Source organism: Anolis carolinensis, chromosome 2, assembly GCF_035594765.1.
Source record: "Anolis carolinensis isolate JA03-04 chromosome 2, rAnoCar3.1.pri, whole genome shotgun sequence".
In the NCBI taxonomy this organism is placed as follows: domain Eukaryota; kingdom Metazoa; phylum Chordata; class Lepidosauria; order Squamata; family Dactyloidae; genus Anolis; species Anolis carolinensis.
Window position 1 is genome coordinate 20,260,851 of NC_085842.1, and position 16,399 is coordinate 20,277,249.

Sequence of the window (16,399 nt, forward strand, 5' to 3'; positions counted from 1 at the left end):
TATACAATGTTTATGTCTTAATTATGCTATAATCCACCTCGAGCCACAAGGACAGGCAAGTAAGACTTACCATTGTTGTTGTTGTTCATATTATTATTAAGGACTTGGGAAATGACAGCTCCATGATTTCATAACATATGGCATTAAGACCGAGGTATTCTTGGTCCAGTGGTTCTCAACTTGTGAGTCCCCAGGTGTTTTGGCCTACAACTCCCAGAAATCTCAGCCAGTTTACCAGCTGGGAGTTGAAGGCCAAAAACATCTGGAGACTCCAGGTTAAGAACCACTGTAGTCAAAAGGCAAATCATGGTGTGGGGTTACAAGCTATGTTGGATGGGAGCAGCAGAAAACAAACACGAACAGAGGAAAATGAGACAATTTCACGTCAAATTATAATTTCTTTTTTTTAAAAAAGAGAGAAAGGGCAGAAGATACATTGAGTCCTCAATTTTCCAATTATATATATATGTGCATACATATATATTGGTTGTCATAAAGTAAGATCATTTAGTACAAGACCAACTAAGTGAGTTTTTACTGCTGGGAGAAAACAGGTGAGGAGCAAGGAAGGGGGGTCAAGGCGAAAGAAAGAGGGAGCAAGTGCTTCGAAATGCAATATATAAATATCATCTACATAGGTTTTACATACAGATAGCGCTATTCGGAATGCAGCGGAAAGGAAATAAGCCCAACTGTTATACAAAACAAGTCAAAATTTCAGATATTTTCTCAGCTTACAGTTAAAAGAAAGCGAGTTTGTAGAAGCTGGCCAAAGCCTTGGTTCTCGGGACTTGGAAAAGTTACTTTTTACAGGGTCAATATAATAACCTGAATCCATTCCAAGGGAGCATTCTGAATGTCAGAAATAGGAAGAATTTTATGCCATAGATGGCTAAACTTTTTAAAAAATGACTTTTCCAATGATGTATCTATACTGTAGAATTAATGCAGTTTAACTCCACTTTAAGTGCTATGGCTCAATGCTATGGAATCTAAGAGTTGTGGTTTTACAAGGTCTTTAGCTTTGGGTTGCTGTGAATTTTCCAGGCCGTATGGCCATGTTCTAGAAGCAATCTCTCCTGACGTTTCACCCGCATCTATGGCAGGCATCCTCAGAGGTTGTGAGGTCTGTTGAAATCTAGGCAATTGGGGTTTAGAAATTTGTGGAAAATCCAGGATGGGAGAAAGAACTCTTGTCTGTTTGGGGCAAGTGTGAATGTTGCAGTTGGCCAGGTTAATTAGCATTTAATGGCCCTGCAGATTCAAAGCCTGGCTGCTTCTTGCCTGAGGGAATCCTTTGTTGGGAGCTGTTAGCTTCCTCTGCCAGAGAGTGCTGGTGCTGAATTGCATTAATTCTACAGTGTAAGCCCTAAGTCCTGTACCTATTCCCTTGTCCATCTTTATGTCTTAGGCTGCTTCTACACTGCCATGTAATCCAGATTATCAAATCAGGTACAGTAGAGTCTCACTTATCCAAGACTCCCTTGTCCAAGGTTCTGGATTATCCAATGCATTTTTGTAGTCAATGTTTTCAATATATCGTGATCTTTTGGTGCTAAATTCGTAAATACAGTAATTACAACATAACATTACTTCGTATTGAACTACAGTAGAGTCTCACTTATCCAGCACTCACTTATCCAACGTTCTGGATTATCCAACGCATTTTTGTAGTCAATGTTTTCAATGCATTGTGATATTTTGGTGCTAAATTTGTAAATACAGTAATTACTACATAGCATTAATGTGTAATGAACTACTTTTTCTGACAAATTTGTTGTATAACATGATGTTTTGGTGCTTAATTTGTAAAATCATAACCTATTTTGATGTTTAATATGCTTTTTCTTAATCTCTCCTTATTATCCAACATATTCGCTTATCCAACATTCTGCCGGCCCATTTATGTTGGATAAGTGAGACTCTACTGTACTTTTTCTGTCAAATCTGTCGTATAACATGATGTTTTGGTGCTTAATTTGATGTTTAATAGGCTTTTCCTTAATCCCTCCTTATTATCCAAGATATTTGCTTATCCAATGTTCTGCCGGCCCGTTTATTTTGGATAAGTGAGATTCTACTGTAATTCACATTATCTGCTTTGAACTGGATTATAGGAGTCTACAATGTCATATAATACAGTTCAAAACAGATAATCTGGATATGATATGGCAGTGTAGAAGGCGCCTTAAACTGTAGAATTAATGCTGTCTGACACCACCTTAATGTTTTGGATTCTGGGATTTGTAGTTTGGTGAAGCACTTGCACTCTTGAGCAAAGAAGGCTAAAAGCCTTGTAGAAATACAGCTCCCAAGATTCCTTAGCACTGAGCCATGGCTGCTCAAGTGGGGTCAAACTACATCAATTCTATAATAGAGGCACCGTATTTCACAGCAAGGAAAACACAATAATAGGTGGAAATGAAGGCGTTTCCATTTCCCTTTAGTTCTCTTTTGGCCTGGCCCTTTTCCCTCTATAATTTAAATTTTAAGCGTTCCAAGTTTCTTGGGGCAGGGAAAACACCAAAATACTGTTATATCAGATCCAAAGCCTATCTCCGTTTCAAGAAAGTCCTTTTTATAACCAAACCGCCAAATCAGAAGTTACCCAATTGGACCTAGGTGGGAAAAGATATACATTTATAATGAAAGACGTCCGAATGGTGTAGTGGTTTGAGCAGTGGACCTAGGCCCCATCTACACTACCATCTAATCCAGTTTCTGAATCCAGATTATAATCTTCTTTGGACTGGATTATATGGCAGTGTAGACTCATATAATCCAGTTCAAAGGAGCTCCTGCTGATGCAATGGGTTAAACCCTTGCGCCGGTAGGACTGCTGGCGATTCGAATCCGGGGAGCGGGGTGAGCTCCCATCTGTCAACTCCAGCTTCCCATGTGGGGACATAACAGAAGCCTCCCACAGGATGGTAAAACATCCAGGTGTCCCCTGGGCAACGTCTTTGCAGACGGCCAATTGTCTCACACCAGAAGTGACTTGCAGTTTCTCAAGTCGCTCTTGACATAAAAAAAAATCCAGTTCAAAGCAGATAATCTGGATACAGAAACTGGACTTAATGGCAATGTAGATCCAGTCTTAGACACTGGAAAGTAGGATGCAAATTCCCCTTCAGCCATGAAAACCCACCGGGTAACCTTTGAGTGGTCGCATGCTCTCCGCCCCATAAAATCCCTTGATAAGGAAGCCTTGGATGGCTATTAAATCAGAAACACAAAAGTAGATTTTTTTAAAAAATGAGGATGGTTTGACTACAACTGTGGAGACCAGAGTTCGACTCAGCTGTGGAAACCCAGTGGGCGACTACGGGCAAGTCTCACACTTTCACCCTCAGAGGGAGGTTAAGGCAAACCTCTCTGAACCAATCTCGCCATGAAAACCCCATGACAGGATCACCATAAGCCGAGAATGACTTGACCGCATAGCACAGCAAAACAAAATTGAATTTGCAAGCTTTCCGTTTTAAAAACCAAATAATCCTATCCCTGAAAATCCCTGGATTTTGCTCCTTTCCAGCAGTACATCATTTTGGGCAGGATGCCGTTATTTATGTGAACCGGAAAGGCAGAAATCTTTGCCGATCTACGACAAATCACACCGAGACCGACTGGGAGAGCCAGAACCACCTGCCGCCGAACCCAGCAGGAAAGAGTTTTAGTATGAAGCGAAAGGAGACTGCGTCCATCCAGCGTGGTTGCTCTAATTCTGGTGCACTTCTTGCCTCTCTGAAGTGCAGACAAACACCGGGCGTAAACATCAGATCAGACGTTTCCAGTCTAGTCTCCTACATCTTCTTTGCAGCAACTGATCCAATGCTCCTGGAAAGCCCATAAGTGAGACATGAGAGATGTAACCTTTCCGAGCTACTGATTGTTGGGGAAATATAGTGGGCGCAGCTGGGATATCAAGAGATTTGATGTAGGCTCTACCCCAATCCCAAAAAGACCCAAATTGGAGAAGGCAATGGTCACAAACCAGGACATTCTTTACCCTCCCCTGCCCTCTCCAATTCTGCCGTTCCCCCATGCCAAGCATTGCCCTGTTCATTCCCCCATGATGTGGGTTTTCTTGTGGGCAACTAGGTAGAGGCCCCGGGTGAAGCTCTTCCCGCAATCCAAGCACTTGTAGGGCTTCTCCCCCCGATGAGTACGTTCATGCGCCGTCAGGTTAGAGCTGCGCCGGAAGGCCTTGCCACAGTCGGCGCAGCTGTAGGGCTTCTCCCCCGTGTGGGTCCGCTCGTGGACGATGAAATCCGAGCTCCAGCGGAAGCTCTTCCCGCAGTCAGCGCAAGTGTAGGGCTTCTCCCCCGTGTGGGTCCGCATGTGGGTGGTGAGGTTGGAGTTGCGGTTGAAGCTCTTGCCGCAGTCGGCGCACTGGAAGGGTTTCTCCCCCGTGTGGATCTTCTTGTGGCGGATGAAGTGGGAGCGGTGGTCGAAGCTCTTCCGGCAGTCCTGGCACTTGTAGAGCCGCTCCTCCGAGTGGATCCGCCGGCGGAGGACCACGCAACGCTTTGGGCGCTGTCCCTCCGGCATCCGCCCTTGGAAGAGGATCTCGCCAAGGTTCGCGTAGTCCACACGGCACGGCACGGGCTCCGGGGCTCTCTTTGAAGGGTGGATCCCCTGTGGACGCTCCACCCGGGACTGGTTTTCAGAGGGCTTGCTTAGATCCCGGTGCTGAGAGAGATTCTCCCGGGGTTTGGACAGCAACATCCTTCCAGGTGGCTCTCGTTCGAGATATTCCTGATGCCCCAAAACATGCCTCTCCGGGTCATTCAGAAGTCTGCTCCCTGCTGAAACAAGAGAATTATAGTTATTATTATGGTTGTTGTTGGAATTCAACCCCACACTACCCAAGTCTCCAGTCCTCAATGAGGAGTAATTAGTTAGCTTAGAATAGACTGAAGGTGCCCTTCCCGCCTTTCTCCTGAAAGACAGGTAGAATGTACATTAGAGTATTACTTATCCAACATAAATGGACCGGCAGAATGTTGGATAAGCGAATATGTTGGATAATATGGAGGGATTAAGGAAAAGCCTATTACACATCAAATTAGGTTATGATTTTACAAATTAAGCACCAAAACATCATGTTTAACAACAAATTTGACAGAAAAGTAGTTCAATACGCAGTAATGCTATGTAGGAATTACTGTATTTACAAATTTAGCACCAAAATATCATGATGTATTGAAAACATTGACTACAAAAATGCATTGGATAATACAGAATGTTGGATAAGCGAGACTCTACTGTATCTATTTCTTCTTTCCTCTATGTTCCTGCTTTCATTCTGACTGGTTATGTAAAATGCAAACTTTGCAGATGCATGCCTTTTCCTTCTGACTTTCTTAGTGTGTGCTGTGTTTATTGAGACTTCTCTCTGCTTGTGTGTCAGAAAGATGTGTGCTTTGAGATTTTCCCTCTCCTCTGAACCCTTAGAGAGATGGAGTTACACTGAAGCTAGGACCCAGTTATTTAGTATCAATAAATGTAGTTATTATTTTTGTAAATACAAACCTTTTGTAATTTGAAAGACTGAACTCTGGATCTTTGCCTCCTAAGCTCTAAATTCTTTACAGCAGTGATTCTCAACCTGGGGTCTCCAGATGTTTTTTGCCTTCAATTCCTAGAAATCCTAACAGCTGGTAAACTGGCTGGAATTTCTGGGAGTTGTAGGCCAAAAACATCTGGGGACCCCAGGTTGAGAATCACTGCTTTACAGCCACATGGCACTGCACATTCTGCTTGTTATGAGCTAAATGCTCAACTATAAGTATCTTGATTTTGCATATTTTGGATCCTACCAATTACTACTACTACTACTACTACTACTACTACTACTAACATCGTTATCATCATACATTATAACCAGCCTTAAGGGGACTAAAAGCAGCTAATAACAGATTTTCAAGTGATACAGGTTAAAAGCTATACACAAATTGCTAAAATAGTTGAAACTATTTAAAAAACCATCTATCTCAGAGGTGCCAAACTCATTTTCATTCAAGGCCACATCAGCCTTATAGTTTCCTTCAGAGGGCCACTAAATCTACGGAGGGATATGGATTGCGTGCATGTATATCAACAGATGTGAACAAGAGGTAGGTTGGCCTGGGTGCATTTCAGGCACATGGCTCCCTCTGCAACCCGGGAACCTTTTAAATGAGAGTTATGGATCTCAAAAACACCTCAATTCAGGGAAAAAAAGGGAGTCAAGAGAGTATATTCTGCTACTTGAAGCTGCAAGCCAATCATACCAGCATGAATGAGAAATATTGAATATTTAGCCAAGATTTAATTCTTTATGCAAAAATAAACAAGTACATCCATTTCATTAGTGTGCAAATTTGCTTTCATCTTTTTTTAAATGGTAAAATTAGATGTATACCAACACCGGTTCTTAAGTTAAAAGGTTCTTACAAGGATCATCAGGAACAGAAAACAGAAGCAATCCAATAACATTTGGAAAGCTATATGTTCCCTATCTCGGCATTACATCTAGATATATCTTCTGCAGAATCCTGAGTAATGTTGCTCTTCCCTGAAGAGGAGTGAATGCAAAAGGAGCAGACAAATCCACCGAGGCAATAAAAATACAACATAAGCTCTTCTTTACCTTGCTTCCGAGAAGCACCCAGGCAGGCCTGCTGCGCCCGGGGGAAATTCACCGCCATCTCTTTGAAGGAATCCAGAATCTGGAGCGGCAAAAGAAAAGTGTCAGTGTCATACAAAAATGCGTGAGATCAAATCAAAAGGAAAGATTGGATTACTTAATTTGAACACGAGAATTCTTTTCTTGAATGCTGTAAAAAAATCCTTTAGTGACAGACATACATACAGTACAATACTACAAGTTGAGCAGAAGGCAAAGGCCAATGTGATGCTAGGCTCTATCAAGAGGGAATGTAAATAAGCCTGCCTCACCAGCCAGCCCAGGCATGGGCAAACTTCATCTCTCCCTCCAGGTGTTTTGGACTGCAGCCCACACAATTTCTAACAGCCAGTAGGGTGTTAGGAATTGTGGGAGTTGGAGTCCAAAACACCCGGAGGGCCCACGTTGGCCCAGGCCAGAACCAGCCCTTCCAGGTTAAAAAAAACATACAGGAAAGATGGCAATGAATATATCATCATCATCATCTTATGTCTATATGTCTTAATGGTCTTTTGTATTTATCTATGTATTTTAACTGTTTTGCACCTGGCCTGAAGCCTTGAGAAGAGGTGGTAATGAATATAATTTATCATCATCATCATCATCATCATCATCATCATCATCATCATCACCAGAAGAGAGTAATCCCTCTCAGGTCCCGTCTCAGTGTCAATCTGTTTTTCTGATGCACTTTATTTCATCCCTCAGTTGAGCATAAATTTATTGTTTCCCACCCCGAGTCTCTTATTAAATGCAGCACTTTGTCTATCTACCTCATACCATGGGTTTTATTATTTTCACTCCATGCACTTTGGCCCAGTTCACTCTCGTTTATGTTTTGTACTGTTTTTATATTATGTTTTATCATGCTATTGTTACTAATTTATTGTTTTACTATGTTAGTCTTGTATGCATTTTATTTTGTTTTATTGTAATTTTTTGGGCCTGGCCCCATGTTAGCTGCCCCAAGTCCCTTTGGAGAGACAGAGGCAGGATACAAAAATAAAGTTGTTGTTGTTGTTATTAAGTACAGTAGTTCTCTTTAGGAATCTCTAAGGGCCCTACTACACTACCCTATAATCCAGAATATCAAGGCAGATAATCCATATTATCTGCTTTGAACTGAATCTACACTGCCACATAACCTAGATTTAATACATCTGTGTAGTCAGATGTCTAAGTCAGAAGGCAGCTTAAGCAAAGATCCCATAAATCCCAGGCCACAAAAGTTTAGACTTCAGCTTTCAAAACCCTCATACAGCACCTTTACGGATATTGTTGTTATTCCATCTCTAGGTTCTCCAGTGTGACTCTAAGGTAATTTTCCAGCAAATGTTGGTCATAGAAAAAAATAGTGATTTTATTTCCCCCTTTCCCCCTACTTTTGTGGGATCCTGCACCCCACAAAGGTGGAGGCAACACAGTAGTTTGAAAAAAGAAATCTGCAACTTACTGAACTGTTTTCTTTCTTTCTTTCTTTCTTTCTTTCTTTCTTTCTTTCTTTCTTTCTTTCTTTCTTTCTTTCTTTCTTTCTTTTGTGGTATAGGAACAAATCCCTATTCTTTCACATTATTCCTACCTCCGGTACCAATTTTTTGATTAAAGAGAGAATGTCCAGTAACACATTTATTGTGTTAACCAAGGAATTTTTTGTGTTAACCACAATGCCCTGCCTCATGCACGGAGGAGAAGTTGTTCAAAGCCACGGACAATGCGGTCGCTGTTGCCTACTTTTGGTCTAAAACTATTTAGCTGCGTGTGATTTCCTTTATTTTATCACTTTTAAACTTATTTATTATGCAATGCTTTTGACACGAAATAAATAAAATAACCAAGGAATATCTGTGTTGACAGACTAGAACTTGTCCAGAAGAAGTAAAATGATAACAAGTCCAGGAACCATAAATCCCTTTGAGGAACAGCTGAGGGATTGGGTATGTTTAGCCTGGAGAAAGGAAGCCTAAGAAGATACATGAGAGCTGTCTTTAAATATCTGAAGGGCTGTTATGAAGATCTGTTCACTGACAGTCCCTGAACTTCTGGCCGTTGGTCACTGGGAAGTTTTAGGAAAATAATAGTATCCAATGGACAGCGATAGGAATTCACTTTTTGGACTGGATAATTACTTGTCCCCAAGGAACGTATTAATCAAATCTGCAAAATTAAACCACCAAATGTGGAGGGCCAACTGAACAAGAAATAAGATTCCATCTCAACATTAGGAAGAAATTCCGAGTTTTGAACATATAATAGTTGGAATGCTTTAGCCCTGGATTCTAGCAAAGCAGGCAATCAGACTAGGTGGACTCAAAAATTATTCTATACCAGGCTTGGGCAAATTTCAGCTCTCCATGTTGATAGGAATTCTGGGAGTTCAAGTCCAAAACACCTGGAAAGCCCAGGTTTCCCCATGCCTGTTATATATAAGCAATATGATGCTTTCCAGGTATTTTGGAATACAACTCCACAATCTGCAGTTATTGGTCACTGGGAGTTGTAATCCAAGGCATCAAGGGAGCAGCGTGCAATCCCATCTCATACTTAGCATCCTCTTAGGGATAGCCGTTTCCAAATTAAAAGACGTTTGCCATCCATTTGAAAAGACATCTGTCTTGAGCAGCGTTTCTCAACCTGGGGATCAGGACCCCTGGGGGGGGGGTTGCGAGGAGGGTGTCAGAGGGGTCGCCAAAGACCATCAGAAAACATATATTGGCAAAGAAAATTGGATGTAGGTGAACTACAACTCCAAAACTCAAGGTCAAGGTCAAAGCCCACCAAAATCTTCCAGTATTTTCTGTTGGTCATGGGAGTTCTGTGTGCCAAGTTTGGTTCAATTCAATCGTTGGTGAAATTCAGAGTGCTCATTGATTAGATGTGAACTATACATTCCAGCAACTCCCAAATGAAAAAAATCAATCCCAACCTCACCAGTATTCAAATTTGGGCATATGGGGTAGGCCGGGCTGTGGCGCAGGCTGGAAAGCAAGCCAGCTGCAACAAATCACTCTGACCAAGAGGTCATGAGTTCAAGGCCAGCCCGTGCCTGTCTCTGTCTCTGTTCTATGTTATGGCATTGAATGTTTGCCTTTATGTGTGCAATGTGATCCGCCCTGAGTCCCCTTTGGGGTGAGAAGGGCGGAATATAAATGCTGTAAATAAATAAATAAATAAATAAATAAATAAATTTGGTCCAGTGAATGAAAACACATCCTGCTTATGAGATATTTACATTACGATTCATAACAGTAGCAAAATTACAATTAAGAAGGAGCGACAAAAATAATTTTATGGTTGGGGGGTCACCACAACGTGAGGAACTGTATTAAGGGATCACGACATTAAGGACTGTTGAGAACCACTGGTCTAGAGTGCTTTGATTGGCAGAATGGATGGCCTTTGGGGTCTCTTCCGACACTATGATTCTAAGCCGGAGGAACAAAGCAAACTACATAGTGTCCTTACCAATTGCCGTGGCCTCTCGGCCTCTTGCTGCCGGAGCAGAAAGCCCTCGGCCAGGGCCACCGCTTGGGCACAGGTCTCTGGGCCTCGCTCCCGGACGCAGCCCTGGATCTCTGGTGGCAAGATGGCCAGGAACTGCTCCAGGATCAACAGCTCCAGGATTTGCTCCTTGGTGTGTCTCTCGGGCTTGAGCCACCGGTGGCAGAGCTCTCGGAGCCGGCTACAGACCTCCCGGGGCCCCTCGGCCTCCTGGTAGCAGAAATGGCGGAAGCGCTGGCGCTGGGTCTCCGGGCCGGTGGCTTCTTCTTCCAGGGCCTCCTCCTTCACCTTCCAAGCCAAGGCTGGTGACTGAGCCGTCTTGCCCGAGATGTGGAGCCCCTTTGGGCTGTTGAAAGCCACCAACTCGGGGTTCCCCCAGCCGGCATGCGGGGACTGGACCACCTTCAGGAACTCCTGCCACTGGGTCTCCCAGCGCTGTGCCAAGCCTTCGTCCGGCTCCTGCTTAATCTGCTCCGGTGTCATCAGCCTCAGGATCTCCTTGGCACTGTCGGCCTGGACACCCCGCGGGACCTTCTTTGCCCCTTCAGATGATTTGGCACACATGGGGTTCTTCTCCTCCATTTTCAGCCTTGGTTCCCGGACGGCTTGGAAGTGGAGACGAAGGCTCGGTGGTGCACAGCCCTCTTTGAAAAGCGCTTTCTTAGAGGCCATAGAGTGTCCTTATCCCATCTCACTCCTGGATCCAAGTTTCTCCTTGGCCGGCTGGTTGTCACTCCAGCAGAATAAGTTCTGTTCAGTCTCCGGGTTGCAGGTGAAGTTCCGGTTGCGATCAATGCAAATGTTGCAGAGCGCAAATCTGGGAAGTTACAATTTTTTACAGGTGCCACAGGTCAGTGGGTGTTCGTCAAAGAGCTTCTCCAACAAACATGAAGATCTGTCCACTATGAAAAGAAAGAAATGACCATGCGGGAGGGAGGGAGAAAAGGAAAGAAGAAGGGAAGGAAGAGACGGAGGGAAGAAGGAATTATTTATTGATTTGCCACACTTGTACCCCACCTTTCTCACCCTGAAGGGGACTCAGAGTGGCTGTACAAAGGTAACAATTTGATGCTGCATATATATATAGATAGATAGATAGATAGATAGATAGATAGATAGATAGATAGATAGATAGATAAACAAAATCCAAACTAATTAAAACATAAACATTAAAACATCAATTAAAATCACACAATCCAGGTCATATTCCAGGGCCGATCCAAGTCGTCATTATATTATTTATAGTCTATTATTGCACTGTTCCCATTTACTGACCAAAAACTTGGTCCCAAAGCCATGTTTTTAGTTTACCTCTGTAGGGGTTTCAGCCTGACTCTCCCAGCCCCAATGATCACTACACCACACTGGTTTTCAGTAGGAGTGCCAAATCTGGATAGCCAGATGCTCCTAAAACATGGAAAACAGAATTTCAGTACGTGTCGTTGGCATAAAATGCTATTAACAGCATGGCAGCCCTGCCCTCTTTTGGATGCGTCAACCTGACTTTACCTGCACATTTATGCCTGTGTCAAATGCACACTTATTATGTAACCAGTTGGTCAGAATTATCCAGAACTATTCCTTATCCAGAATTCCAAAATCTGAAATACTTCAAAATTATCCACATTCTCTAATGAGATTGTAAAGCTGAGAGCGGGGAATTGTTTTGTTGTTCTTTAAAATAGTATAGTGATAACACTAGTAAATAGAAATTATTGTTGTTGTTGTTGTTATTATTATTATTATTATTTATATAGTGCTATTACTATAGCTGTGGTGGCGCAGCGGGTTAAATCGTTAAGCTGCAGATCTTGCTGACTGGAAGGTCAGCGGTTCGAATCCGTGGACAGAGTGAGCTCCCGTAGTTAGTCCCAGCTTCTACCAATCTAGCAGTTCAAAAACATGCAAATGTAAGTAGATCAATAAGTACTGCTTCGGCAGGAAGGTAATGGCACTCCATGCTATCATGACCTTGGAGGTGTCTACGGACAACGCCGGCTCTTCGGCTTAGAAATGGAGATGAGCACCAACCCCCAGAGATAGACTCAACTAGACTTAATGTCAAGGGAAAAAGTTACCTTTATTACTATAGCACTTGCCAGGTCTTAGCTATTATTTTCCCAGTAACAAAACCAACAACCTATCGATAACAAGAAACACACCAGACCTTCTCTAGTATTTCTCAAATAATAACAATAATTTTATTTCTTACCCACCTCTCATCGTAGCTCGAGGCAGGTTACAGAATAATTAAAACACATACACCTTGTAAAAAGTACACATATTAAATTGTATTTCTATAAAAGATATATATTATGCCTCAAATAGTAATAATTATTACTATTATTACATCTTCTAAACAAATCTTAACACAAAAATCCAGGGACAGAGTCACCATAAGTCTGAAACAACCTGGACGCACATACAAAAATATTATTATTGGGTTGCTGTGAGGTTTCCGGGATATATGGCAATGTTCCAGAAGCATTCTCTCTTGAAGTTTCGCCCACATCTATGGCAGGCATCCTCAGAGGTTGTGAGGTCTGTTGGAAACTAGACAAGTGGGGTTTATATATCTGTAGGCTCAGAGGCTGGATGACCATCTGTCAGGGGTGCTTTGAATGTGATTTCCTGCTTCTTGGCAGGGAGTTGGACTGGATGGCCCATGTGTTCTCTTGTAACTCTATGATTCTATGTACTGTATGTAAACAGAGGAATTCCAGGCATAAATCAATCAGGGCCAGCTAACACCTCCAAACAAAGAATTCCCCCAGGCAGGAAGCAGCCATTAAATGCCAATCAAGGTGATTAATTACAACATTCACACTTCCCTCCAACAGACAAGAGTTTTTTCTTCCACCTTGGAACTTCCATAGAGATATACTGTATAAGTCCAAAACACCCGGAGGGCCCAAGTTTGCAAATGCCTACTATAGAACGAATGCAGTCTGACACCACTTGAACTGCAATGTGTCAATACTATGGAATTCTAGGATTTGTAGTTTGGGAATACCTTGCAAAAAAAACAACAACAGGATTTCACAACACAAGAGTGTCAAACTGCATCTATTCTGCAGTGCAGATGCAACCCTTGGGAGCCTTGTTTTCCTTCTTTCCATCATTGGAATTGCATGCAATATATATTTTAAAAGAACCATCATCATCATCATCATCAAAACTCAGTACTATTTTGCATATTATTGTTGTTGTTGTTGTTGTTATTATTATATGGTATTAAGAACCATCATCATCATCATCATCATCAAAACTCAGTACTACTTTTGCATATTATTATTATTATTATTATTATATGGTATTAAGAACCATCATCATCATCATCATCATCAAAACTCAGTACTACTTTTGCATATTATTATTATTATTATTATTATTATTATTATTATATGGTATTAAGAACCATCATCCTCATCATCATCATCAAAACTCAGTACTATTTTTGCATATTATTATTATTATTATTATGGTATTAAGAACCATCATCATCATCATCAAAACTCACTACTATTTTTGCATATTATGATTATTATATGGTATTAAGAAACATCCTCATCATCAAAACTCAGTACTATTTTTGCACATTATTATTATCATTTTATTGTATGACACAGCAAACAAGATAGACATGCTGGATTTCAAATCACAAAATCACAAGTCAAACACTTCCCAAGTGTCTAGGACTGTGTGATGTATTTTCGGATGATGCGCGCAGATCCCAGTAGGGTGGCCTTTTTGTTGTTGTTGTTATTATTATTATTATTATTATTATTATTATTATTATTATTATTATATGGTATTAAGAACCATCATCATCATCATCATCATCATCAAAACTCAGTACTATTTTTGCATATTATTATTATTATTATTATTATTATTATATGGTATTAAGAAACATCCTCATTATCATCATCAAAACTAAGTACTATTTTTGCATTTTATTATTATTATTATTATTATTATTATTATTATTATTATTATTATTATTATTATTATTATATGGTATTAAGAACCATCATCATCATCATCAAAACTCAGTACTATTTTTGCACATTATTATTATCATTTTATTGTATGACACAGCAAACAAGATAGACATGCTGGATTTCAAATCACAAAATCACAAGTCGAACACTTCCCAAGTGTCTAGGACTGTGTGATGTATTTTCGGATGATGTGCGCAGATCCCAGTAGGGTGGCCTTTTATTTTTTTATTATTATTATTATTATTATTATTATTATTATTATTATTATTATTATATGGTATTAAGAACCATCATCATCATCAAAACTCAGTACTATTTTTGCATATTATTATTATTACAGTAGAGTCTCACTTATCCAACATAAATGGGCTGGCAGAACGTTGGATAAGCGAATATGTTGGATAATAAGGAGGGATTAAGGAAAAGCCTATTAAATATCAAATTAGGTTATGATTTTACAAATTAAGCATCAAAACATCATGTTACACAACAAATTTGACAGAAAAAGTAGTTCAATACGCAGTAATGCTGTGTAGTAATTACTGTATTTATGAATTTAGCACCAAAATATCACGATATATTGAAAACATCGACTACAAAAATGCGTTGGATAATCCAGAACGTTGGATAAGCGAGTGTTGGATAAGTGAGACTCTACTGTATTTTAAAAGAACCATCATCCTCATCATCATCACTCAGTACTATTTACAGCAGATTATTAATATTATTATTTTTAGTATTATATGGTATTAAGAACCATCATTATCATCAAAACTCAGTGCTATTTTTGCATTATTATTATTATTATTATTATTATTATGGTATTAAGAGTCATCATCATCATCACCATCATCAAAACTCAGTGCTATTTTTGGATTATTATTATTATTATTATTATTATTATTATGGTATTAAGAACCACCACCACCATCATCATCATCATCAAAACTCAGTGCTATTTTTGCATTATTATAATTATAATTATATTTTTGCAGTATTATTATTATATAGTATTAGGTTGGGAGTTATTTTCTACTCACTTGAGCAATGCAATCCCAGACTTGATGGGTCTCCTGCACCTCTGGATGCAGCTTCACCACCCAAAAAAAAAGGGGGGGCTATGGAAATGAAATGGGAAAGGAAGGAAGGAAAGAGCCCACTTTCTGCAAAAAGGGAGCAAAGGAATGGAAGGGGACTGAAGGCGGAAGAGGAAAGGAAGGGAGGAAGGAAAGGGGGGGACTTTGCTCCCTTGGCTGTCTCCCCCTGCTTTCCCCCTTCCTCTCCCCCAAAGGCCTCTCTATGCTCCAGCATCTCTATAGGCTTAACCCTTTGAGAGCCCCACATTCTCCCCAGATACATTTCCCTCGTCCTTTTGCAGGAAAGGGATGCCTTTGCAATTCAAGCAATGCTGTACTGCAGCTCCCACCATCCCCAGGCAACCCAGGAATATGATGGGAGTTGCAACCTTCATGCACCACTATGCTGCAATTTCACAGAGTCTTCTAGGTTGGTGCAGATTATAGGGGCATAGTGGTGCATGAAGGTTGCAACTCCCATCACCTTTCTGTGTTGCCTGGGGATGATGAGAGTTGCAGTCCAATAATACACGAAGGTTCCTATCATCTACACCCAACCTAGAAGGCTCAGTGGAATTGCAGCTTAGTGGTGCATGAGGGTTGCAACTCCCATCATATTTCTGTGTTACCTGGGGTTGATGGGAGTTGTAATCCAATAATGAAAAAATCTCCTATAATCTCCAGTCGACTTAGAAGCCTCAGTAGAATTGCAGCATAATGGTGCATGAAAGTTGCAATTCCCATCATATTTCTAGCTTGTCTGGGGATGATGGGAGCTGCAATCCAATAATGCACGAAGGCTCCTATAATTTGCACCTAATCTAGATGGGTCATTGGTGCTGCAGCACAGTGGTGCATGAAGGTTGCAACTCCCATCATATTTCTGTGTTGCCTGGGGATGATGGGAGCTGCAATCCAATAATGCACGAAGGCTCCTATAATTTGCACCTAATCTAGATGGGTCATTGGTGCTGCAGCACAGTGGTGCATGAAGGTTGCAACTCCCATCATATTTCTGTGTTGCCTGGGGATGATGGGAGCTGCAATCCAATAATGCACGAAGGCTCCTATAATTTGCACCTAATCTAGATGGGTCATTGGTGCTGCAGCACAGTGGTGCATGAAGGTTGCAACTCCCATCATATTTCTGT

The 16,399-nt window shown here is 41.1% G+C and overlaps 1 protein-coding gene across 3 annotated transcripts; it reads right to left on the reverse strand.

The window, feature by feature from the left end:
- Positions 1 to 378: 378 nt before the first annotated feature.
- On the reverse strand, positions 379 to 15,451 carry LOC107983568 (zinc finger and SCAN domain-containing protein 31). 3 transcript variants are annotated; one of them, XM_062973491.1, is made up of 5 exons: positions 15,213 to 15,451; positions 11,480 to 11,575; positions 10,133 to 11,070; positions 6,635 to 6,713; positions 379 to 4,805 (listed from the first exon to the last, which is right to left on the reverse strand). In XM_062973491.1, the coding sequence occupies exons 3-5, from the start codon at positions 10,838 to 10,840 to the stop codon at positions 4,063 to 4,065; spliced, it is 1,530 nt and encodes a 509-aa protein (XP_062829561.1). In that variant the 5' UTR covers positions 10,841 to 11,070; positions 11,480 to 11,575; positions 15,213 to 15,451; the 3' UTR covers positions 379 to 4,062. The 3 variants fall into 3 exon arrangements, with proteins under 3 accessions (XP_062829561.1, XP_062829558.1, XP_062829560.1); XM_062973488.1 differs by having other exon boundaries at positions 379 to 4,808; XM_062973490.1 differs by lacking the exon at positions 11,480 to 11,575 and having other exon boundaries at positions 379 to 4,808.
- Between the last annotated feature and the right edge of the window lie 948 nt (positions 15,452 to 16,399).

Coding starts and splice junctions, on each gene's coding strand:
- LOC107983568 (XM_062973490.1), bottom strand. CDS start 10,840: ATGGCCTCTAAGAAAGCGCTTTTCAAAGAGGGCTGTGCACCACCGAGC. Junction 6,714..10,132: donor CCGAGAGGCCACGGCAATTG/GTAAGGACACTA, acceptor TTGCCGCTCCAG/ATTCTGGATTCCTTCAAAGA. Junction 4,809..6,634: donor GGGTGCTTCTCGGAAGCAAG/GTAAAGAAGAGC, acceptor CTCTTGTTTCAG/CAGGGAGCAGACTTCTGAAT.